This window comes from Schistocerca piceifrons, chromosome 1 (genome assembly GCF_021461385.2).
Source record: "Schistocerca piceifrons isolate TAMUIC-IGC-003096 chromosome 1, iqSchPice1.1, whole genome shotgun sequence".
Lineage (NCBI taxonomy): Eukaryota > Metazoa > Arthropoda > Insecta > Orthoptera > Acrididae > Schistocerca > Schistocerca piceifrons.
This window is the reverse complement of record NC_060138.1, coordinates 70,947,213-70,974,482: the sequence shown is the minus strand read 5'-3', so window position 1 is coordinate 70,974,482 and position 27,270 is coordinate 70,947,213. Positions and strand designations below refer to the sequence as shown.

Here is a 27,270-nt window from a genome sequence, read left to right as displayed (position 1 = left end):
ACAGTTTTCAATATTGTTGGTGGCGAGAGTCTTATTATTTCTCATAAGGTTTACGCAAGGGGACTGGTATCCTCGTTTTGTACCAAGCTGCCGTGTTGCATTTCTTGAAATTCTCTTCGATTGAGTCCAGTTGTTGTTTTTCATATTGTCTCTTGGTGTTGCGAATAGTTTTCGAGGCATTCTTTCTGGCTTGCTTAAATTCATCAAAGTTGTTTTCAGTTTTATGTGAGTTCCAGTTTTTCCAGGCTTTAAGTCTTTCATGCAGAACTTCATTACAGTTGCTGTCCCACCAGGGTGTCTCGGTTTGCTCTTTTTTGGAAAGGTTGTTTCTGTTGCCTCAAACAAGTTGTTCTGAAATTCTTGGAGGTTTTGTGAAGGGGAGAATGTCTTTAGTTTTTTCTGAAAATCCTTGAGGTTAGAGTTGGACTTAAGGTTGTAATTTCTCAGGGTTGTAAGATCAAAATTTATTTTACTTCTGTTTTTATATTCACCGTTTCTGCTTTTCTGTTTGTTTTGTGGGATCAGTTTAGTTTTTATTTTCGTGAGATAGTGATCGGAGTCGAGGTTTAGAGATTTTCGGACACGTGTGTTCAATATTTCTTTTTCACATTTGGAGGAGATGGCAACGTGATCTATTTGAAATTCTCCGATACTCTTTATCGGAGATACCCAGGTTTTTTGTTTTCTGGGATGATGTTTAAAACGTGTTGACATTAGCTTGAGTTTAAACTGCTTACAGAGCATAATTAACCTTTCTCCATTTTTGTTGGTTCGTTTGTGTGCGGGAAAGTTGCCGACAATATCGCGGAATTTCTTTTCTTTTCCAATCTGAGCGTTAGAATCTCCTAGAAGTATTTTTGCATTGTTTTCTGGGATTTCTGATATATGATCCTTAAGGTTTTCCCAGAATTCATCTGTTTCTTCCCTATTTTTAGCATTATTTTTGTCATTTGTGGGAGCGTGAACATTGATTAATGTGTATTTTTTATTTGCACATCGAAAGGTGAGGAAAGATGTTCTCGATGATGTTGACCAAAAATGTTCGACAGAGTTCAGAATTTTTGTGTTTACAGCAAAAGCTGTGCCAAGCTGAGGGCATTTCTTCATTACAATTTTTCCAGGTTTTCCTTTAAATATTCTGAATTTGTTTGATTCAAATGTGTTTTCATCAGTGAAGCGAGTTTCTTGTAGCGCCACAATTTGTACGTCTTCCGCGTGTAACTGGTCTGTAAGGTGTTTAAGTTTTCCCACTTTGAGAAGGGAGTTTATGTTGAGAGTTGCTATGTTGAAGATTTTTCTGGGTTTAATCTTGTTGGATTTGCATGGTGTTGCAGACTCCCCAGAATCCATGGGTCTGCTTGCGTCGTTGCCGACGGTGGATTGGGCACCTGGGGTAGTTTCGTTATTGAAAGACATTTCCATCATGCGTTAAGATTGTAACTGTTGAAATTCTTCAAAGTTGGGGAGATTACTTGCGTAACCTACCAGGAATACGACTAACGTTGTTAGCGTTAGAAGGTTTTCTTGAAACAGCCGCCTCTAACATGAGAAACAGACGCTGCCCACAAGCCGCCCAATCTGGGTACAGACGCTTGCAGTTATAGATTTTTGGTTCCTCCGCTCTCTCAGCCGTTGGGAGTTAAAAATACCTCATCCGCCTATGAGACCGTTGACCGGTTTTCACCCGTAACCCTAGGCAGGGGACCTCACAGGGTGCTACCATCCGGAGCCAGATGGACCCAGGTTTTTTTTACGAGGTTGTTACTCCTCCCCCTCCTCCTCCCTCATCACTTGTAAGATGAGGATCCGGGCTTGGGACCGGCAATGGCGGAGTTTCAATTTCGCTATAATATAGACTACTTCTAACAGCAGCAAACACAACACCACCAACTGTATTTAATCTATCCTTTTTGCACACCGTCAGGTACTTTGCATAGTTGAAAGTGCCCTATGCCCTCCAAAAGGGTTTGCAAAGTACTGCTCTAATTCGGTAGTGAACACCCTCAATGTGACTATTAGCCTACAGTAGTTCAAATGCTGCATTGTGGGACACAGAAATTTCTACTTATAAAGCGACTGGTTGCAGTCTGCACACAAATTACCAGAACGGTTCTACATCCCCCCTTTAACCCGTGGTACTTAAAAAACGGCCGTTTTCAGTGCCGAACCCGCTCCAACATGCGCTGTGGCCGAACAGTGCCCACATCACAAAGACAGATAGCGTGCCTCTGCATTGTTCCTGGTTATCTCGACACATTCCGCTCCTCTGCGGCTAGTCAGTGCTTCCCCTTCCTCCTGGCCTACATTTCTTCCGGAGTACCCCAGACAGTACACAGTGGAGTCACTAACCTTTCCCTCACTCCACAGTAGACGCCTGCTTCTGTCGTTTGCTACGATTTCCTCTTCTGTACCAGCCAACCTCTTCAAGTCAGAGCAGCACTTGCGTCGAAAATCCTCAGTTATTTGTAGGATAGATCCAAATCGCTGTCTTCTCATCAGTTTTTAATCTCTACAGCTCGCTCAAGTATGAGGAAGGTTACTCCTTAAAGTCATAACACATGTCGTATCAATCTTTCCCTTCTCTTTGGCCCCTTCTATACACTTTCTCCTTTCCTCATCGCTTTTATGGACAATCTCCTCAGTTGTTATCAGTCCACCAAATTTTCGACGTCTCTCTATAGCACCGCATCTCAAACGCTTCAGTTCTCTTCTTTATCGGTTTTTCCACAGTCCATGTCTCACTACCATACAGTGATATGCGCCAAACTTACGTTCTCAGAAATTCTTCCTCATATTGAGGCCACCATTTCATAAAAACAGACGGATTTCGGCCAGGAATGCCCCGGTTCCCTGAGCTAATCTTGCTTCGTCCAACACAAGTTATTTTGCTTCCAAGGTAGCAAAATTCCTTTACATCGTCTACTTCGCGGACCCCAATTTTGATGTTAAGTTTGCCGCTAATCTCATTTCTGCTACTCGTCATTGCTCTCGTCTTTCATTGATTTACTCTAAATCCATACTATGTCCTCATTAGACAGTTAATTCTGTTCAACACATCGTATAATTTCTTTCTCGTTTTCATTGAGGGTAGCAATGTCATCCGTGAATTTTATTATTGACCCCCCTCCACTGAATTTTTGTAATCGCACCACTGAATCTTTCTTTAATTTCCGTCGTTCGTTCTTCGATTTAGGTGTTCATCAGTTAAGGAGAAAGACTGCATCTCTGTATTACACTAATTTAATCGCGCTTCGTTGTTGGTCTTCTATTTCCTCTCCATGTTTTTTTTATTTTTTATTTACACGTCTAGTTCCGTAGGACCAAATTGAGGAGCAAATCTCCAAGGTCATGGAACGTGTCAGTACATGAAATTACAACATAAAAGTAGTAACAGATGAAAATAAAATGTTTATGAACCCAAAAAAGTCAAGCCACAAGTTTAAGTAAACGCATCAGAATCAGCTTAATTTTTCAAGGAAGTCCTCAACAGAATAGAAGGATTGACCCGTGAGGGAACTCTTCAGTTTCGATTTGAAAGTGCGTGGATTTTTTTATTATTGTGGTGGCTTATTGAACATGGATGCAGCAGTATACTGTACACCTTTCTCCACAAGAGTTAAGGATGTGAAATCCAAATGCAGATTGGATTTCTGCCGCGTATTAACTGAGTGAAAGCTGCTAATTCTTGGGAATAAGCTGGTATTGTTAACAAGTAATGACAGTAAAGAATATTTATACTGGGAAGCCAGTGTCAAAATACCCAGACTAGTGAACAGGGGTCGACAAGAGATTCGCCAGCTTACATCACTTTTTGCCCGAACTGCCCGTTTCTGAGCCAAAAACATCATTTTTGAATGGAAAGAGTTACCCTAAAATATAATATCATACGACAAGTGCATGAAAATAAGCAAAGTAGACTCATCTTCGTGTCGAACCAACTTCAGATATTGTTCGAATAGTAAAAATGGCAGCATTACGTCTTTGAACAAGATCCAGAACGTGGGCTTTCCACGGAAGATTACTATCTACGTGAAAACCCAGAAATTTGAACTGTTCAGTTTCACTAATCATATGCCCATACTGTGAAATTAAAACATTGGGTTTTGTTGAATTGTGTGTTAGATACTGCAAAAACTGAGTCTTACTGTGATTTAGCATTAGTTTATTTTCTACAAGCCATGAACCTATGTCATGAGCTGCACTTTTTGAAACAGAGCCAATGATGCATACAACATCCTTTACCACCAAGCTAGAGTCATCAGCAAACAGAAATATTTTAGAATTACACGTAATGCTAGAGGGCATATCATTTCTATAAATTAGGAACAGGAGTAGCCCTAACACTGATCTCTGCCTCCCCCCCCCCCCTCCCCCATTTGAGCAACCTCCACTCAGACCCCATATCACAGCCATTCTCATTTTGTGGGACTATATTAAAGACTGAGCTGAAAATAGCCATTCAGAAGGTCATCGACAGCATCGATGTTCCGACACTTCAGTGGGTCGCGCAAAATTTCGCTATTCGTCTGCGCCACAACATCGCCATTGATAGCAAGCATATCAAAAGTGTGATAGCCAAAATCCGAATATCTGTAATGACGTTCACATGTTAAATAACGTGTGTATACACCGCAGTTTGTAACTAATTTACGTTTGTTTTCGTACAGTTCAATAATTGTCACCCTGTACGTTATCCGTTTTTCCCTTCCGCCTATTTTCCTGAGAATTTCAAACATCGTGGATTATTTTACATTGTCGAACGCTTTTTCCAGGTTGACAAATCCTATGAACAAGTCTTGATTTTTCTTGTCTTGCTTCTATTATAAATCGCAACATCAGAACTGTCTCTCTAGTGCAGTTGCCTTTCCGAAACCTAAACTGATCACAGTTTAAAAAATTCTCAAATTCCTTTCCCATTCAACTGTGTATTGTTGTTGTCAGCAACTTCAATGCATGAGCTGTTAAGCTAATGTGCTATGGTTCTCGCCTTTATCTGCACTCGCTATATTCGCGACTGCGTTGATGGTGTTGTTCCGAAAGTGAGGCGGTATGTCACCAGCCTCATACATTCTATTCACCAACTGTTGCTACTTCGCCGAATAATTTTAGATATTCCGAACAAATGTTATGTACACCTTCTGCCTTATTTTATCGCACAGTCTTCTAAAGCTCTGTGAAACTCTGGGTTTAACACTGGACCCTCTACGTCTTTCAAATCGGCTCCCATTTGATCCATCTAGTTATCGGATACTTCCTACCCCTCGCACAGGCCTCCGGTGCCTTTTTCCATCAGTTCATTGTCATCGTACTGTTAAACAGAACAATTCGTTTTCCACTCTTAATGTTGCCGCCTTTATTTTCATGCCACCGAGCTTTGTTTTGACTTTTTTATGTGCTGAACGAGTCCTTCCGGCAACCATTTGTTTTTAGTGTTCTTCACATTCTTCTTGGAGCCAATTCGCTTTATCTCGACTGCGCGTTGCTGTTTATTTCATTCATGAGTGACTTATATTGCTGTATTACTGCCTTTTATTGATCATTTTCGAAGTTCCTTCTTTCGTCGATCACTCGATTTTCTCTGTTATTTTGTTTTAAACGCTTGTCGAACATTACTGCCAACAGCCGTTAAGTAATGTATAAAATCCATATTTGAATCATCAGTAGTGCTCTGTATACATTTAGAATTCTTCGATGTTCAGGTTAAACGGTGGAGAGATAGACTGGATCCTTGCCTTACAACATTTTTAAACAAGATATCTTCTCTTTTCCGTTCTCATTTTTTCTGCTTGGTTTCTGTACACATTGTACATTACCTGTCTTTCCTTATACTTTACATTTATTTTTCTAAGAATTTCAAACATCTGGCACCATTTTACGTTCTCGGACGGTTTTTCTAGATCGACAAATAGTATGAAATTGCTTTGATCGTACTTAACTTTTGCTTCAACTATCGAGTGCAACGTAAAAATAGCAATTCTGGTGCTTTTACCTTTCCTAAAGCCAAATTGATCGTCATCTAAAACTCCGTCAATTTTCTTTTCCATTCTCTTGTACATCATTCGTCTTAAAGCAATTCTCGTGTTTATATGCGTTTGGTGTCTTCAGGACAGCGTGGGCCACATTCTTCCACAAGTTCGAGTGCGGTAAATTATACAGTGGAAAAATGTTGCTCCCTGTTTCGGCAGGATTGGCTATTTCTATTCAACAATAGTCACTGGATTTCAGATTACAAACGGCCTCATGGTTTGCGTGTGTGTTTCGGTGAGCTGCTCATTGTTCGCTGCTCATAAATGTCTGTTGTCATTCCATTTCTTGAGAAAAATAGGCTTCCAAAACAATGGCCCTACCACTTTTCTCGAAACGAAATACTGTTGTAAATTAGCTCACGCGGTATTTCCATTTGTGACTTTCAGCAGCAATTATTCGTGTCAAGTCACTCCCATATTGAGCAAATACCTCACCTGCCATTCTGTGCAAGGATCCAGTGGAGACCCTCCGAGCTGTTAGTAATTATGTAAGTTATATATCCTTGTCGTGTGAATGTGTGTACTGTTTAATGTTACGTTTTTGTTGTTGTGGATGAAGGGAAGGGAGGGTGCGAAACCCAGTGTTGCCACGTAGCCTACTCCTCTCGAATGACACCATAGGAACCGCGTGGCTTCACGTCTCCATGCGATGGAGGGTCACCGTCAACAATAGTACATGCTCTTACACATACCGAGGCGAGGTTCGGACTTTAAATTAGTAAATGCGTCGGTGATCGATAACTATTTGCTACCCCTTCCCTTCTCTTGCTGGCCAACTGCTAGTGATGCAAAGTTCTTCCACCATCAGGAATCTAACGGGCTACATCCTTGTCGAGCGCTACTGTACAGACGTACCTTAGCTTCCTCGTGTATGGAGGTGAGCTGGCAGTTGTTAATGATGTCAAATAAAATTTCACCACTGTCAGAATGTCCTATAGTACAGGCTACTGGTTTAGGGGGGAAAATTCTTCATCTAATTACTCCTGCTCCTTCAGCAGGGTTCGAGCAGGAACACCGGGGGAGAAGTTTACTGGTTATTGGGATCTCCAATGTTAGGTGCGTTATGGATCGCCTTAGGCAGATAGCGTTCGCGGCTGGAAAGAATGTCAAAGTGCTCTTTTTTATGTCTGCCGGGAGGCCTCATCCGAAATATGGAGGCGGCCTTGCCGGTGGCTGTCGAGTGTGCAGGGTGCAGTAGTCTGCAAGTTGTGGCTCACGTCGGCACCAATGACGCCTGTGGCATGGGTTGTGAGGCGATCCTCAGTCCGTACAGGCGGCTGTCGGAGGTGGTGAAGACTGCTGGCCTCGCCCGCTGGTTGCAAGCAGAACTCACAGTTTGCATCTCTTAGGTAATTTGTAACTTATTAACGGCAGTACTCACTGATCTGAAAAAAATCTTTACCTACAGATCATCATTGTCTCATCTTTCGTCCCGGCCTCGGGAACGTACGCGGGATTAATATTCAGATATCAGTACTTATTAATGAATAATAATATCAACAACAACTTTTTAGCTTTGATTACCTCTCCTTCTTTATATGGACAATTTAAGTGTATGAATGACGTCGCTGTGGCTTGACAATGTGACATTCCAGTATGTCAACATGGCATTTTCTTTTGCAGTGATGCAGTGTGGCTTCGCCTGTTTGGAAGCCGGTGCTGTGCGATCGAAGAACGTCACCAACATCATAATGAAGAACCTGATGGACATATGTAAGCGCAACGCTGCCTACATACAACGCTATACATTGTTTTGTCTTGCACCTGAATCTTTTACACAAATGAACGAAAACCTGATCTAACTTAAGATGAGAGTGTTCTGTAGGTAAATGACAGCAGAATAGAAACACTGGTCAACACTCATTTTCTTGCCAAGGATATTTGAGTGGCTGTAGGATGGGTTAGTGGTGCTGAGGACGAATATAGCAACCATTTATGCAGTTTGGCTCTAGTTTTTGAGATAATGCTTGATTTATTCAAAAAATTAGAAAAAACTGATAATACTGAACTCGAGCGCTACAAACTACAATTAAAAAAGAAAATAATCTTTATAAATAGCTTCTATGAAAACCTGATAGGCATTTGTCCACGTATAAAACATAATTGAAAAGTTTCTCTATAAGTATGTCATTTTCCGTCCATGACGAACCGCTTCCTGCACGCTTTCCTTTTATAGGTCTCTTCAGAACAGTCACGTTGCAGATTCCAGCAATAATCTGCCATCATATGCCTGTCCCATCTTCCTTTATGTCTTTCCTCTATTCCTTTCATATCTTGATGGAACCGCTCTCCTTGTTCCTCACTGAAATCACCTAGATTACGAGGAAATCGATCCAAGTGGCTGTGAAGGAAGTGCAATTTTATGCTCATGTTAGCTCCTAAGTTTTGAAAGTTAGTGAGCATGTTTTTGACCAGTTCCTCGTAATTGGGAGCTTTATGATTGCCCAAAAAAACATTTTACAACAGCGACAAAACTGTTCCAGGCCGATGCTTCAGTGACAGTCATGACACTTGTAAAATTGGTATCGTTGATGAGCCGGCCGCCCGGAGTGGCCGAGTGGTTAAAGGCGCTACAGTCTGGAACCGCACGACCGCTACGGTCGCAGGTTCGAATCCTGCCTCGGGCAGGGATGTGTGTGCTGTCCTTAGGTTAGTTAGGTTTAAGTAGTTCTAAGTTCTAGGGGACTTATGACCACAGCAGTTGAGTCCCATAGTGCTCAGAGCCATTTGAACCATTTTTTTGATGAGCCTGTGAATTTGAGGACCATCAAATATTCCTGCCTTAAGTTTTTCACTACTGAGTCCAGGGAACGTATTGCAGATGTATGTGAAGCAATTACCATTTCTGTCTAAAGCTTTGGTGAATTGCTTCATTAGTCCTAACTTAATATGTAATGGTGGAAGAACAATCTTGTCCCTACTAACCAGAGCTTCATTAATGATGTTTGCTGCACCAACAGCCATATGTTCCCTTGGAGGCCATGTTTCTGCTTCCAATGTTCGTGCTTTGCCCTACTATCCCACATGCAGATAAAACATGGGTGCTTTGTGTATCCACTTTGTTGTCCAAGCAAGAAGTTCACCATTTTCAAATCAACACAAATCAACCACTGGTGCTGCATATACTGAATTTTCTGCAGAACCATCTTGATGTTAGCATATGCTTCACAAAGTTTTGTTGAGTGGGCAATTGGAATAGATGCGTAGCGATTGCCATTGTGTAGGAGAACACATTTTAAACTTCTAGTGGAACTGTCTATGAAGAGACGCCAGTCCTCTGGTCTATATTCCGGCAGCCCCAATTCAAGTAAAAGTCCAGGTATATTGCTGCAATACACTATAACCTCTTCTTGGTTGAAGTATGGAAGAAGGTTTTCTTCTCTCGTCCGGTAAGCTGTTATTTTAACACTTGGATGAAGACAGTTCTTTTCCTTAAGCCTGGATGCTAAGAATTCTGATGCTTGCTTTGAAAGATTGAGTTCTCATATCGAGTCACTGAGCTCCTTCTGGTCGAACTGCTGGGGTTGTGTCTCACGTCCTTCGTATTCCGAACCACTGCTTGTACATTCCTCGCCGTGTACATCGTCATCTGATGATGTTAGCGTGGGTAATGTTGTGAAGGTTGGTACAGGAACATCATTGCTGTGCACCACCGGTCTTCTTGCTGACTCCAAATCGGGATATTCCCACTTTCGTTTTTTGAACCTATTAAAACCTTTCACATTAACAATGCAAAAATAGCAATCATCTGTATGGTTCTTCTGCTCTCGCCATACCATAGGCACTCCGAAGTTTAAGCTTTTCCTTTTTCGTTTTGTCCACTGCCGTAAGCACTCCACACAGCATTTACAAACTTTATGGGGTGCCCACGCCTTGTCTTGATCTCCAAGTTTAATTCCGAAATATGCCAGATACGCTTCCTTCACAAAAGCAGTGATATTCTTCCTGTTCTTTTGAAGAACGTATTCACCACAAATGTAGCAGAACTCATCTGGATGGTTCACGCAAAGACGGCGTGAAGAACTCATGTTTTCCTAAAACAAAATTGCACAGATACTACATATTATGCAGAACTTTCTTGTATTTGCATGTCAATCACATCCAACAAACATCATTAATTGTTTTGTGTGAAATGAATACTCACCTCTTATTTGCTACGTCACGATGAAAAGGTTCTATTTCCTTGAAGCTGCACTGCACATGTGTGTGACTTTCGACCATCGCCATTTTTCTTGTTTACACTGAACGCTACCTATCGGCTGTTGCGGGGATTACCTCGGCCAACAAATGAATGTCGAGTACCGCCGAATTCAAATCTGCACAACCCTCAATATCTTCAACACACGCACCGCACAACAGGACTGAACACATGCTGACAGTGTGATGTTTGCATGATATAATCCTCAACCACACAGATGCACTCCCTGAGCACAATTGTTTAATAAAGATAGTACAATATCACTAATTAAAAAACAGGTAGCAAATACATTACACCATATATGGACCCTGCAGTCGATGTTATCCACATGAAACTCTCATTTCCACAAATAACCTATATCTCAAAAACCAGAGCCAATTTGGGAAAAGTACAAATATACTCGGAATGAGTATCATAACAATATCCCATTTTCGTTCAAACTTCCCTGGCAACGAAAAAAAATTTTATTTTGTAGAGCTGTGAAATCAATGACAATCGCATAACATAAGAAAGCCACCTGGATTTGATGAGATGTATTTTCTATCCTAAAAAGATTATTTGAAATAGTCAGCCTCCTTAGCTTGCCGGCACGGTAGCTCAGTGTGTTCGGTCAGTGGGCAAGCTGCCCTCTGCTGTAAAAAACTGCGTCAAATACTGAAAGATCAATTTGCACAGTTGTCATGTGACATCCGACCCCCAAATGCCAAGAACAATAACGATAAAAAAAAAGCTCAATGGTCAGCGCGTCTGACCGCCATGCCGCGCGCCCGGGTTCGACTCCTGGCCGGGTCAGAGATTTTCTCCGTCGAGAACTGGGTGTTGTGTTGTTCTCATAATCATCGGTACGTAAATCGCCCAATTTGCGTCAACAGAAAGGACTTGCAACTCTGCACCCGAACTCCCGGCCATCAGTGCCTTACGATCATTCTTTCCATGTGAAATAGCATGCTATCCTTTTGTCAGACGATTGTCTTGGGTCGCTGCTACAGCGGAGCATTTCACGCAATGGGAAAAAGGCGCTGGTCGTTCATTTTTCCAAGACCAATAGTCGGTCAGATACGTCTAATTAGAGACGTACACCGCTACGTCAGTCCGCTGTAGAATTGTGGGGATTCGTTCTATGTTACTTTTTGTGACAAATTAGGGCAACAAAGTTCACCTTAGTAGACATCAGCACGGATCGCACAAACAGGGATCTTTTGAAACGCGTCTCGTTCTCTACGCCCATGACATACAAAAGGACTGTACATAACAGTGCTAAAAGTAGTATAAGTATCTTAGTACAGAAAATTTAACAAAAATGTATTTATTCTCTCTTATTTTTATTTTCAACCCCAATCATATGTATTTATTGTTTCTGACTATTTTCGAGCGCCTTCAAAGTACAAATGGTTTCATCTTTAGGCGCATAGCATACCAATCGATGTACTATACATGCGTAGTGTCTGGTCACCATAAGGAACTACCATAGTGAGCTTTAAGTCAGAACTAAGAACGCATTGTGATTTAATGCTTACTATCGACTTCATCTGATATCCTATTCAGTGTTTTGACTTAATATTTGATTACTGTGCAGATGCCTTACGATGAGATACATAAATTACCACGCTACGTTCCTGAAGATGAAAAACATCTGCTGGTTGCAGATACGAAATAATAGAAGAAAATAAGTAGTTTTTCTCCCCTATAATAACGTTTAAAAATAATAAAAGAGTATAAATAGTTTTTATTCTCCGTAATAAGGTGATACCATGTGAAATTAATGGGGGAGAACCCATGGGCATAGGCTCATTTCGACATGGGGCTGTTTAAGATGCGCGAGCGGTGTTCAAAAAACTCGAATGGCAGACGCTACAAGAGAGGCGTTTGCATAACAGTGAGGTTCAGTGCTGAAATTCAGAGAGCGTACGTTCCAAAGAGAATCACGTAACACATTGCTTCCTCGCACGTACATACACTGTGCGCCCTGTTCTGGCTCGTCTACTCCTAGCGGTACACTTTGAAACCACGCTATGGCACGTATTACGAATCCAAACCTGGAGAGACGCCCTATCCACTAATATGTGTTATCTTTCTTCACCTCTTCTAGTTATCTTACAGTTGTCTTTTGAGCCACTAAAGGTACATACGAATAACCCTGTATTTTCCGAAACCTCCACGCTCTGCGGTAAGAATGAAACAGAAAAGATCCACATACGAACAGCGCCTTCCAGAATGGGTTGTTGTTTTTGAGCTCGAGAGAGCATCACAAAAATACGTATCCCACTCCAGACGCTACAAGAGAAGCGTTGTACATCTCGGAGAAGCTTGCAACAGAAATACCAACACCGTGTGTTCCTGGAAGAGTAAACCAACACTACTACGTCCTACATATATCTCGCGAAAAGACGCTTCAGCTTACACATGACAGGTAGATTCACCTCTTCTGTGTGTCTGGCGTGATCATACAGACTACTCAGACTGTGTCAGTTGGCAGTGCGTGCTCGTTGATTTCGAAACGACAGGAAACGGGCAGCAGCCATTCGCTCGCACAAACACACAGGGGCATGCACCGGCTCAGTGTAATAACACAATCCATCAAATAACAATGGCATCCGGTCGTGTTCTCTGTGGGCCGTCGGTTTGGCAGTTCTGTCAAGGCCACACGCACACGAGTTCAAGAATGTCAGCAAATAGTGGGAACCACGACCTGCCGCGTCTGTGACAATTGAAATCGCCTTCCTCTGCAAGCAATCTGAGAACAGGAAGGTCATCTTTTGAAATAGCGTTCCACCTTGTCACTAGAGTAAGCCCAGTGAGATCTTGTCAGGGTCGCAGCGTGATGCAACGTGAACAATTGCTCCTCAGTGCGATCCTGCCTCCGTTACGGCATAATGACGGCCAATTAGCACCATGAAAAAGCTCAGTACACGTCCATTGCTACATCTCTGCTCCACACGCCATAGTACAGAGCGTGACGGATGAACTTCGTGTCATTATTTGTTCCTCTATTTTCCATTCCACTCCGCAAATGAGGACGAGGGAAAATGACTGCCTGTATATCGACATGAATGTCGCTTTCTCGCGTGATGTGATAAAACTGCCGGTGTTACATCTACTACTCAAGGAGACACCCTGCTGAAGGCTGCCTGCAGTAGTAGCCGAAAAGTCGGCAGACTTATTATATCTGAGGCAGAAGACGGAAGAATTTCATGGACAAACAGTCTTCTGACTTATCTGACGCGGCCCCCCACGAATTGCTGTATTATGCCAATATCTTCTATCGCCCGCTATACCCACTGGGCAGAACAGGTAATAGGATTGTGGAAAGGGCCAAGGGTTGAGGTCAGTTTCTGCTTCTAATTGTCATTTATTGCAATTTAATAACCTTTACAAGCAAAGCGGCACATGGCCGAATCTTTGCCGAATGCAAACTAATTAAAAAAAAAAAAAACACATACGCTGAGGGCCCCAATTAAATTCCAAAATTTTAGAATATATTACCATAGACCTTTAAAGACAGAAGGCCAACAAGAAATATTAAAAAAGATCAAAATTCAGTTAAGATAGCAATAAAATAATTTAAAGAAGCAACATATGCAAGGTGCTATACCAATGGCTGAGGGCCACAAACTTCAAAAATTTTAAAATATATTACCATAATCTTTAAAGACAGAAGGCCGCAGTGTTAAAGCTTGAAAGATAAATTTAAATATTAATTTTGCAAAATTTTAAGAAAACAAACAAATAACCATAAGCCTAAAATTTAAAATAACCGACAACAGATAATTAAACACCGGTGGCACTCAGAAGGCCTCCAGGGAGGTCGGTCTGCCCTCGTTCACTTTGGTGAGACAGGTGGTGAGCGCAGCTACACTTGATCCGTCGGAAGCCAACCAGGGGACAGCCACGGACCGACCGACATAACGACTTGTGTCCCGTCAGTCAGTACATGAGAACCCAAACCGGCAATGTTACAAATGTGATAATCCACAACGGAGTATGTATTAGCTGTCAAAATTACACACCACGTTGGACAGCGACAACACATGAGGAAAGGACGCTGCCTGAGATTACGTTAGCGGCCAGGGCAGGTAACCGGAACACTAACGACTACTAGGAAGAAAATCCCGCTGGTACACTTGAATGTGAAACACGATAATAGTTAACTTCACTCAAAAGAACACTGCCTGAATTTACGTCAGTGCCCAGGGCAGGTACTCAGAACACTAACGGCCACAAGACAGAAAATTCCACTGGTGCACTCAAATCGTAGTCGACCAAAATAGTTAACTGCACCGCATGGCGGCTAAACTTCAGCAGTAGAACCGCTCGGTGTTGCTCACCGGAAAACCTCCCCAACAACAAACCTCCGAATCGAACCACAACAACATGAATAGACGTCGCTTGGGTAGTCGAAACCACCACTTAACTTTGACGTCCTGGGTCGGCGAACCACGAAGTTCGTAGCCATCGGACGGTTCCACACACGCTCCGACACTGCGCAGGGGCTGCCAGCGACCCCAGCCGACTGCACCGTGCGGAGATAACTTCCCTCGTCCGCAACAACCGACCGACAGACTCCAGACCCCCTTACCGGAAACTATATGCACCAAACCGGAGATGGTACACAGCGCAAATATCGATACACATCGCTGCTGCCACACGTACAAGGAAGAAGAATCACGACGTAACCGCGACGAGGGCGGGAAACCAAACACAGATAGACAGCGAAGTTCCCAAAAACGCATAGTTGGGAGAGAGCACGGGTCAATCTTCATCTCAGAGTACCACTTCCACATTAAATTCTCGGTAATTTGTTGGATATATTGAAATCTGTGTCTTTCCCCACAGTTTTTACCTTCTACAGCTCCCTCTAGGACCATGGAAGCTATTCCCTGATGTCATCTCGCCCCTTCTTGTTGACTGAGCGAGGTGGCGCAGTGGCTAGCACACTGGACTCGCTTTCGGGACGACGACGGTTCAAACCCGCGTCCGGTCATCCTGAGTTAGGTTTTCCGTGATTTCCCTAAATCGCTGCGGACAGATGCCGGTATGGTTTCTTTGAAAGGGCACGGCCGGCTTCCTGTCCCATCCTTCCCCAATCCGATAGGACCGATGACCTCGATGTTTAATCAACCAATCAATCTTCTTCTTGTCTTTGCCGTATGTTCCTTCCTTCACCGATTCTGTGTAGAACATACTCTTTCGTTATCTTATCAGTCATCCTAATTTCCAACAATCTCATACAGCACAACATATCAAACGCTTCGAGTCTCTTCTTTTCCGGTATTCTCACAGTGCACGATTCACGCCAAACATGCATTCTCAGAAATATGTCCCTCGAACTAAGATCTATGTTCGACACCAGAAGACTTCTGTCGCATGTTATTTTAAATTGTGAGCAGTCGCAGCCAAGTGACCACATTTTGAATGAAATGATCCGCACTGCCTGTAAAATACTTCTTATTTAGAGTGACGACCGGTTTCGTATCAATTAAAGATGCATCCTCAGGCGATGTGTACAAAATTAATAATGAAAAAATATTACAAAGAATTCTTAACAATGGTCTGAAGAACAGAGAGATACTGAAAAGTAGTATTGTATAGCAATCCTTGAAGGGCACTCACAGAGACTCTTTTTAACAAGTCACAGCGGAAAGGTAACTGCCTTAAACCTGGTCCCCATCATTCACAATCTATAAATAAATAGGGCGTCAGAACCTGCAGTCCGTGCTTAAAATGAAGGGGATAGCAGAATCTATAGAAATGAAACCTGAAATTGTCTAGGTACGTTAGTACTCTACAGATTTGTTTGGCCTATTTGGTTTTTATCCAGGTTTTATTTGTATAGCTTCTGCTGTCGCCTTCATTTTAACTTTGGACTACAGCTTTTAGCGCACTATTTGTTCACAACTTGACATGAATGCCGGGGAGTGGCTCTAAGACCGTTACTTTTTCCACTGTGACTTGTTAAAAAGAATCTCGGCAAGTACACTTTCCAGTATCCGATTATTATTGAGAACAATGTTAAGAATTCTTTTGGCCAGGAAAGTCCTCTTTGCCTGTGCTAGGGTGTTTTTTATGTCCTCATTGCTTCGTTCCTGATGTGCTATTTTGCTTCCAAGGTGACAGAATTAATTAATTTTGTCTGCTTCGTGGTCATCAATATTGATGTTAAGTTTACTGCTAATCTCATTTGTGGTACTCCTCATTACGTCCCTCTTAAAAAAAAAAAAAAGAATGGCTCTGAGCACTATGGGACTTTACATCTCAGGTCATCAGTCCCCTAGAACTTAGAACTACTTAAACCTAACTAACCTAAGGATATGACACACATCCATGCCCGAGGCAGGATTCGAACCTGCTACCCTAGCGCTTGCGCGGTTCCAGACTGAAGCGCCTAGAACCGCTCGGCCACGACGGCCGACTTACGTCCCTCTTCCTACGGTTCACTCTCAATCCATATTCTGTGCTGAGTAGCCCCTTCATTTCGTCCAGCACGTCATGTAATTTTTCCTCGAACACACTGAGCATAGCATTATCATCGCTGATTTTCCTTCACAATGAATTTTGATCCCACTCCTGGACCTCTCTTTTATTGCCCCATTGCTTCTTCATGCATATACTGCACAGTAGTGGCGAAAGACGGCATCCCTGACTTTCACCCGTTTTAATCCAGCACTTCGTGTTTGGTTTTTGGTTTCCCTCTTGGTTCTTGTAGATATCGCATATTACCCGTCTTTCCCAATGGCTTACTCCTATTTTTATCGAAATTTCGAACATATTGCAGCATTTTACATTGCCCAACTTTTTTCTAGGTCTACAGATCCAATGATTTTTCTCCTTAATTCTTTCTTGACATATCAAGCGCAGCGCCAGAACTGCCTCTGTGATGGTAATGCGCCCTAACCTTTCTTATGTAGTCTGTATATACAGGGTGTTACAAAAAGGTACGGCCAAACTTTCAGGAAACATTCCTCACACACAAATAAAGAAAAGATGTTATGCGGACATGTGTCCGAAAACGTTTAATTTCCATGTTAGAGCTCATTTTAGTTTCGTCAGTATGTACTGTACTTCCTCGATTCACCGCCAGTTGGCCCAATTGAAGGAAGGTAATGTTGACTTCGGTGCTTGTGTTGACATGCGACTCATTCCTCTGCAGTACTAGCATCAAGCACATCAGTACGTAGCATCAACAGGTTAGTGTTCATCACGAACGTGGTTTTGCAGTCAGTGCAATGTTTACAAATGCAGAGTTGGCAGATGCCCATTTGATGTATGGATTAGCACGGGGCAATAGCCGTGGCGCGGTACGTTTGTATCGAGACAGATATCCAGAACGAAGGTGTCCCGACAGGAAGACGTTCGAAGCAATTGATCGGCGTCTTAGGGAGCACGGAACATTCCAGCCTATGACTCGCGACTGGGGAAGACCTAGAACGACGAGGACACCTGTAATGGACGAGGCAATTCTTCGTGCAGTTGACGATAACCCTGATGTCAGCGTCAGAGAAGTTGCTGCTGTACAAGGTAACGTTGACCACGTCACTGTATGGAGAGTGCTACGGGAGAACCAGTTGTTTCCGTACCATGTACAGCGCGTGCAGGCACTATCAGCAGCTGACTGGCCTCCACGGGTACACTTCTGCGAATGGTTCATCCAACAATGTGTCAATCCTCATTTCAGTGCAAATGTTCTCTTTACGGATGAGGCTTCATTCCAACGTGATCAAATTGTAAATTTTCACAATCTACATGTGTGAACTGACGAGAATCCGTACGCAATTGTGCAATCACGTCATCAATACAGATTTTATGTGAACGTTTGGGCAGGCATTGTTGGTGGTGTCTTGATTGGGCCCCATGTTCTTCACCTACGCTCAATGGATCACGTTATCATGATTTCATACGGGATACTCTATCTGTGCTGTTAGAACATGTGCCTTTACAAGTACGACACAACATGTGGTTCATGCATGCACCATGGAGCTGCTGCACATTTCAGTCGAAGTGTTCGTACGCTTCTAAACAACAGATTCGGTGACCGATGGATTGGTAGAGGCGGACCAATTCCATGGCCTCCACGCTCTCCTGACCTCAACCCTCTTGACTTTCATTTATGGGGGCATTTGAAAGCTCTTGTCTACGCAACCCCGGCACAAAATGTAGAGACTCTTCGTGCTTGTATTGTGGACGGCTGTGATACAATACGCCATTCTCCAGGGCTGCATCAGCGCATCAGGGATTCCATGCGACGAAAGGTGGATGCATGTATCCTCGCTAACAGAGGACATTTTGAACATTTCCTGTAACAAAGTGTTTGAAGTCACGCTGGTACGTTCTGTTGCTGTGTGTTTCCATTCCATGATTAATGTGATTTGAAGAGAAGTAATAAAATGAGCTCTAACATGGAAAGTAAGCGTTTCCGGACACATGTCCACATAACATCTTTTCTTTCTTTGTGTGAGGAATGTTTCCTGAAACTTTGGTCGTACCTTTTTGTAACACCCTGTATACACCAATATTCTGCAAATCACTTTTAGGTGGACTAAAGCTTGTACATGGCTGCGTCAGACTGGAATGTGTCTCGTTATAATTGCTGTCAGTCTACAGGATTACTTATGATGCACTGCAAGTTGAAATCTGATTTACAATGCAATGAAAAAGACAGGTGACATTATAATGGATGCTGACCTTCTTTCCGTCCTGCATTACATCACGGTCCTGGGTCTCAATCATTGCAATGGAATCGAACATGACTCCTGTATTTGTTGTGATATGGGAGCGAAAAATATGCGAAAGTCATCTTGAGGAACTTCTTGTCACACCTAACACAAATGTTGCGTCAGTTCATGAAGATTTCTTGCTGGAGACTGGTCCGATACTTATACTTCATTCCCTCGCATTACAGACACGCTCTTTTTGTGATAGAACAGGCAAATGGGCAAGTCAGTCAATGATCATCCATACTTTCTTCAATGTTCATGTGGACGGAACTACAGTGTAGGGTCTCGCGACTCTTCGTTCTCTGTGGTACAGTGTCAGCGGTAAACTACGCAAGGTAACGGGTTCTCATCACAGCTTCCGTTTATCTGTACATGGTGACGCTCAGCCTGCAGCCTCTGCCCCGATTTCAGCTGTTGTCGTTCTTCTGTCCCTCACAATCAGACGGACAGTCCTTCGATCTTCTCGCCGTGTAGTGCTTTTGGAAGGACCTGTGCCTACTCTTCTTGCCACAGCGTTATCCAGAGTCCATTTCTTCACCAGCCTACTCTGCAGTTGTGGCGATGTGTGGCGCGATCCTGGCCTAGCAGGATGTAACGCAACCATCTGTGTGGCGTGCTTATAGTTATGTATTATTTATATTTTCGGACAATTATTCTGTAAAAAAAAGCACCACATGTTGAAAGGAAAGCATGTAAACCGTCTGAAGACGAATCATAACAATTCGGAACCGGTAACGGTACCCTTTGAATAAAGGAACTGAAAGTAAATTTGTGGCTGGTTGCTGTCCCAACAGCATCAACATTTGCCTTCAAATAACAGCTACGGTCTCCAACCATGTCATCATATGACAAAATTGCATTAACCTTTACGTAAGTGCTGATCTTGCTGGGAGATACTAACAAAATGAGTAATCGGGAGACTCCGTAAGTTGCTGTTACAGAAACACATTCTCTGCTCTTCGGGCAATGTAATAGATTAGAAACTCGAGTAGGGGACGTGCATTTGCCCCTGTCCCCGAGTTTCCTTCATATTTTCGCGACTTCTTCTATGTATCTCGTACAGAAGCTACGCACATCAAGAATCCGACTGATGAAATTTTCTCGGGTTCCAGAAAGCGGAGTACATCTACATCTATGTTCCGAGAGCCACCTAAAGGTGTCTAACAGATGGATCTTTCTGTAACAGCGTCACTTCTCTCTTTCCTGTTGCAATCGCGAATGTTTCATGGTAAGAACTGCTGTTGATAAGCGTCCACGTGAGCTCGAATGTCTCTAATTTTACCTTCATGACCTTTTTTCGAGATATACGTCGGAGGAAATAATATAATGGTTGACTCTTCTAGGAACATAGGAACGAAAGCTCTTGCAAATTTACCGTGACGCAGAACGCCTCTCATGCAGCGACAACCACTGAAGATGGCCGAGCGTCTTCGTGACGCTTTCGCGCTTACTAAAAGAACCTGTAACGAAATGCGCTGCTCTTCTTTCGGTCTCTTCTATTTCCCTCATAAATGCTATCTGGTACGGACACCAGGCTGAGGAGCGACATTCAGTTATTGATTGAACGAGGGCTTTGTAAGCTACCCTCCTTTGTTGACTGACTATACTTCTTGAGGATTCTTCCAATCAATCTCACTCTGGTATCTACCTTTGTCACATTTTAAATCGTTCCGTACGCATACTCCTAGGTAGTTTATGGAAGTGGCTAATTCCAGTGATAGTTCAGCAGTTGCGTAATCATAGAGCAATGACTCTTTCTGACTTTTTATGTGCCCGTTTCTTTGCATTGATGGCAATCTGCCAATCCCTGAAGTAGACGTCGATTCTATGCATGTCTTTCTGAAATTTTCTAGCTGTTTTGAAACTTCGTGGCAGATTAAAGCGTGTTCCTAACAGGGACTCGAACTAGGAACTGTGCGTTTTGTGGGAAATGCTCTTACAGAGTGAAAAATTCATTGTGTAAAGACTTTTCCCGTCTGGAGCTAACATAAGGATTTTCTCCGCACTATCCTTTCTTGCAGGTCTCCTAGGTGACAAGTAGAGTTTAGTCGTACCCAAGTAGCTCGGGCGGTAAGAGCATTGCACCACCGAATCGATGCAGGTGCCGTAAGTTGCTCAATCATCTTCTGCAGTTTGAACTGTTTATCAGATATGTGGAAGGCAAGAAAGTCCAGAAGCAAGATGCCTAGTTAAGCATCGTGCCTGGATCTTGATGAAAGTTTCACTTTGCTTGTCCTGTGTAAACAAGCAATGCTTATAATAAATCACTTGCTTACATAACGGCCGGACGCGTTGGCCGAGGGGTTCTAGGCGCTTCAGTCTGGAACGGCGCGACTGCTACGGCCACAGGTTCGAATCCTGCCTCGGGCATGGGTGTGTGTGATGTCCTTAGGTTAGTTAGGTTTAAGTAGTTCTAAGTTCTAGGGGACTGATGACCACAGATGTTAAGTCCCATAGTGCTCAGAGCCATTTGCACCATTTTTTTTTTTTTTTGAGCTTACATAACGAGCTGACATGACCGTGAAATGGGAACGACCGGAGACCGAAGTTAGGTAAGTCTGGCGAGAGGTATGTGCGACTCGCGTTTCCTTGAGAGCTGTTAGGACGTGCAGCCATGCAGCCACAAATCCCTGAAGGAAGCTGTCCTTTGTTGCTGGACGTACCTGTGTGTTACGTCAACAGATACCGGAAAAGCCGTCTAACTTCACTGGCAGCAAACACGCACCAAACTCTGCGAAAATGACATGTTTCTCTAGCTGGTCGTTGTTCACCGTCATGTATCCCTAAATGACAAGCGAAGCTATTGTTATGCCGCGAACTGAAATGATCACTGTTGTCGCTTCGACACAGGAACTATACTGTCTGCAAGCGATAATTTCGTCTAGGCACAGACGGAGTGCAACAGAAGGGCGCGGCCAAGCTTTCAGGGAATACCCCTCACATATAGGAGAAAGACATACACTGGCGGAAATGGAAAGCGTTAGACCATGACGCACTAATCCGAAATTTATCAAGCTTCCTAGAAAAGCGATTCTTAAAATTTTCCCAGCGTAATGAATGCTCCCTGTGGTTTCAGCAAGCCGCTAAGTTTATACCAAAGATTGGCGTGGAGCTGCATGCGCATAGCTTACCGCTACGTTATCGCCCAATGTCGAATTGCAGATCCGCCAAGATGAAACCCAGAAGTCAACGGTTTTCTTCATGAAGGTATTAAGAAAATCGCTAGATCTCACGCCTTACCAAGTACAAAGCCGCTCTCACGATTAATGAGATATTCCAAGAAACGTATTTCCACAATTCCTTAATAATTGAATCCCAGAAGGATCTCGTCGTGGTCAAGTTTTCCGTGGCATAATAATCCATACAATGTGCTTTGGAGATGCCACGCTAGGTTATGGCTGGCTTACTGGTCTGCTTATGGCGAGTGTGGCGATCACGTTCCACGCACCTTACAGTGGTCGGACCACTGCAGGCTTTGCACACTGGTATGGCATTCTATAAGCTTAAGCTTTTTGCAATCCTATATCATCCTCCACCGAACCGAGAAGAGCAGAGATATTTGTAGGTGGCCGGAATATTACTTTAATGTAATTTTTCTCTAGGATTCAGTCTAATCTCGATTAAATATATGTCACATACAAGTCGAAAAACGCTCTGTACTTGAACTGCTCTTTCCCGTCTTGAGCTTGTAAATGATCACGTTTCTCCCTCCTTAGAGCTGTCATAATCTGATGTGGACAACATTCATTATCTTTGAATATCCCTTATGTGTAACATCTACGATCTGTGTGCAAAAAATGGATTTTTCCATATTAGAGGGGAAAACGTGACCACTCACTAGATCAAGAGGAGAAGGAGCTGTTCAAGTCGAGGGTGTTTTTCCTCCGAAATGTCGAAAGAATTTCGTCGAAATTAGGCGAATCCTAAACAAACGTTCTGTTTTTCTTTCGGGCACTTACAAACATTTAAACTCTTCCCGGTTCGGTAAAGGATGATTTGAGTTTGCGGAAGGCTGGAGTCTACAAAATACCATGTCAGTGTGGCAAAGTCTACATTGATCAAACCACACGCACAGTACGTGAAAGGTGCGTGTAACATGATGGTCACATTAGCCAGTCGCAGCCAAGTAAGCCAAAGCTGAGCATCGTATCTCCACTCGACATTCTGTGGATTATTATGCCACGGAAATCGTGGCCACGACGAAGTCCTTCTGAGGTTCAGTTATTACGGAATTGTGAAAGTACTTTTGTCCGAAGATCTTATTAATCGCGATGGCGGCTCTCAACTGCCACTGAAATCGTAGCCACGACGAAATTCTTCCGGGGGTTCAATTGTTACGGAATTATGAAGTGCTTTTGTCTAAAGATCTTGTTAATTGCGATCGTGGTTTTCAACTGCATAAGCCGTGGGACCAAGTGATTTCATCAATATCTTCAGAAAGAAAACGTTTTACACCTAATGACACAGCTAGCAACAGTTGATTTTGTTATTTTACTCTGCGAAGGTCAAACTCGACAGCTATACGCACGCACCTCTGCCCCAATTTTTGGCACAAACTTAGCGAGATGCCCAACAATATCCAGTGTAAAGCACTCTCTTGAAGTTTACTGAATGGTTGTCGGCCGATATATGGTGGAAAGGTGTCGACGTTATCCACCTACAATCCTGAAGCTTCATAAAACACTTTATGGACATACACTACTGGCCATTAAAATGGATACACAACAAAAATGACGTGCTACAGATGCGAAATTTAAACGACAGGAAGAAGATGCTGTGACATGCAAATGATTAGCATTTCAGAGCATTCACACAAGGTTGGCGCCGATGACGACACCTACAACGTGCTGACATGAGGAAAGTTTCCAACCGATTTCTCATACACAAACAGCTGTTGACCGGCGTTGCCTGGTGAAAAGTTGTTGTGATACCTCGTGTAAGGAGGAGAAATGAGTACCATCACGTTGCAGCCTTTGATAAAGGTCGGATTGTAGCCTATCGCGATTGCGGTTTATCGTATCGCGACACTGCTGCTCGCGTAGGTCGAGATCCAATGACTGTTGGCAGAATATGGAATCGGTAGGCTGAGGAGGGTAATACGAAACGCCGTGCTGGATCCCAACGGCCTCGTATCACTAGCAGTCGAGATGACAGGCATCTTATCCGTATGGCTGTAACGGATCGTGCAGCCACGCCTCGATCCCTGAGTCAACAGATGGGGACGTTTGCAAGACAACGACCATCTGCATGAACAGTTCGACGACGTTTGTAGCAGCATGGACTATCAGCTCGGAGACCATGGCTGCGGTTCCCTTGACGCTGCGTCACAGAGAGGAGCGCCTGTGACGGTGTTCTCAGCGACGAACCTGGGTGCTCGAATGGCAAAACGTCATTTTTTCTGATGAATCCAGGTTCTGTTTACAGCATCATGATGGTCGCATCCGTATTTGGCGACATCGCGGTGAACGGACATTGGAAGCGTGTATTCGTCATCGGCATACTGGCGTATCACCCGGCGTGATGCTATGGGGTGCCATTGGTTACTTGTCTCGGTCACCTCTTGTTCGCATTGACGGCACTTTGAACAGTGGACGTTACATTTCAGATGTGTTACGACCCGTGGCTCTACCCTTCATTCGATCCCTGCGAAACCCTACATTTCAGCAGGATAATGCACGACCGCATGTTGCAGGTCCTCTAAGGGCCTTTCTGGATACAGAAAATGTTCGACTGCTGCCCCGGACAGCACACTCTCCGGATCTCTCACCAATTGCAAACGTCTGGTCAATGGTGGCCGAGCAAATGGCTCGTCACAAAACGCCAGTCACTACTCTTGATGAACTGTGGTATCGTGTTGAAGCTGCATGGGCAGCTGTACCTGTACACGCCATCCATGCTCTGTTTGACTCAATGCCCAGGCGTATCAAGGCCGTTATTACGGCCAGAGGTGGTTGTTCTGGGTACTGATTTCTCAGGATCTATGCTCCCAAATTGCGTCCAATGAATACCCGTTTATCATCTGCATTTCTTCTTGGTGTAGCAATTTTAATGACCAGTAGTGTATTTATCACATACTTTATCACTCAAGTTCAAAGACTTCCCTCGTAAAAGTACACGTGCACGATTATTACTAAGAGCGAGACAAATCATGCACTGTACCCTGGAGTCGGCCTTGCAGCTCCGAAGTCCCGCTGCGCGGTGCCTGGAGGCTGCATGCAAACACAGGCTACGTGACAGTGGCGCGGGTAATAACAGCAGAACGCGACACGCACACCTGTTGGGGAGTTCGCTGTCCGTGCCCGGAGCGTGCGCCGCGGCTCCTGTCGCCTACTTTGCTCTCTGTGTTCCCAGGGTCACAGTCTGCCTCGTGCTTCGAGAAGTTTCTCCTCATTCCTTCCACACTGATTCTTCAGGACAATTCTCCTAAACTTCAGTCTTCTCTTTATCGCTACTAAATTGTGATTCGAGTATATATCTGCTCCTGCGTACGCCTTACAATCCAGTGTCTGATTACGCAATCTCTGCATGATCATGATGTAATCTAAGTGAAATCTTTCGTATCTCCCGGCCTTTTCCAAGTATACCTCCCCCCTGTTGTGATTCTTGTGCAGAGTATTCGCTGTTACTAGCTGCAGTTCATCGGAAAATTCAATTATTCTTTCTCCTCTCTCATTCCTAGTCTCAAGCCCGTATTCTCCCGTAACTCTTTCTTCTACTCCCTTCCCTACAACTGCATTCCAGTCCCCCATGACTATTACATTTTCACCTCCCTTTACACACTGAGTTACCCGTTCAGTATCCTCATATACTTTCTCTCTCTCTTCATCTTCGGATTGCGACGTTGGCATGTATAGCTGAACTACCGATCCGGACGAGAAGAACCTTATCACTGAACCGTTCACAGTAACTCATTCTCTGCCCTTTCTTCCTATTCATAACGAATTGTACTCTCGTTATAACATTTTCTTCTGCTGTTGATAGTACCCTATACTCTTCAGACCAGAAATCCTTGTCTTCTTTCCATTTCAGTTCACTGCTTCACTGATCCCCACTATATCTAGATTGAGCCTTAGCATTTCCCTTTGCAGAAATTCTAGCTTTCCTACCGCGTCAAACTTCTGACCTTCCTCGCTCCGACTCGTATAATGTTATCCTTTCGTTATTCCGCCTCTTTCTCATGGTCACCTCCCTCTTGGCGGCCCCCTCCTGCAGATCCGAATGGATGACTAATCCGAAATCTTTTGCCAATACCCGTTGGCAGAACCAAGGTTACTTATTATGTCGGAAGTCTTCGGCGACATTGCTGATGATTCTTGTTCCAAATTTAAGCAGTGGCTGGGTTCGAACCCGGGCCGATGACTTTCTGCTTACCAATCAAAGACCACCCTAGACCACAGGTTATTTCAAATCCATTTGGTCACAGGGGCAGAACATGAAGTTCAGATGGTAGTTCAGTTCTGCATGGCAACACCCAACAGCAGTCACGCAGACCGGGAATACTGCTGTACTCCGTAGCCAAGATTTGTCACCTAATTATCGCCGCAAATACGACACTACACTCTGCATGTACTCAACGAAGACACCGACACTTCGAAAGCCACTGCACAGTGCACCGGACGTTGCGTCCACCAGTATTATCGATTTCCTTTCCTAGTCCACCCACGTATCGAGTGAGAAAATTATGGTTGATTACATGCATCTGTAAGCGCCGTAATCTCCCTTATCTTCCTCTCGTAATCCCTGCACCAGATATACAATGGTGGAAACACAATGGTCACACAGTCTTCTTCGAACATAGGTTGTCTAAATTAATCTAAAAGGGTGTCGCCAGAATAAGGTCGTCTTTCTAGCAAGGACTCCAGTTTAAGTGCCCTGGGCGTTTGAAGCTTGTTGTCATGTCTGCTTGATAAGGACTCTAAACGCTGGAGTAGTGCTGTAGAACTCGTTTTGCTATTTCCTTTAAAGATCATTTCACATCGCTTCTTGGTATTGTCCCTAAATATTTATGCGATAAGGACTCTAAACGCTGGAGTAGTGCTGTAGAACTCGTTTTGCTATTTCCTTTATGTATCTATTACTGATTTTACGTTTTCTTCTCATTTCATATCACTTCTTGGTATTACCCCCAAAATATATTTTACGTTTTCCAACTGCTGCATATCGCAAACAGCCTGTGTTCATGAAAGGCACCGAAAACGCTTGGGGCGTTGCCAAAGGTAGTTTAGCCATACTACACATGTAGCACACGTTACGGGCACCGCGCTTTCGTGGGCAATGCACCGCACTGGTTCTTTTGCAGGGGAAAACAACGACTCTGGTGTCCGAAATTAAAGCA

At 43.6% G+C, this 27,270-nt stretch overlaps 1 protein-coding gene across 1 annotated transcript in view; it reads left to right on the top strand.

Annotated features, from left to right (window-relative positions):
* The window catches only part of LOC124789670 (putative ammonium transporter 1), a 307,206-nt gene that overhangs the window by 122,113 nt on the left and 157,823 nt on the right, over positions 1 to 27,270 (top strand). The window contains exon 3 of the mRNA XM_047257109.1: positions 7,650 to 7,739. Within this exon, the coding sequence (XP_047113065.1) occupies positions 7,650 to 7,739 (90 nt within the window). The remainder of the gene's footprint in view (positions 1 to 7,649; positions 7,740 to 27,270) is intronic.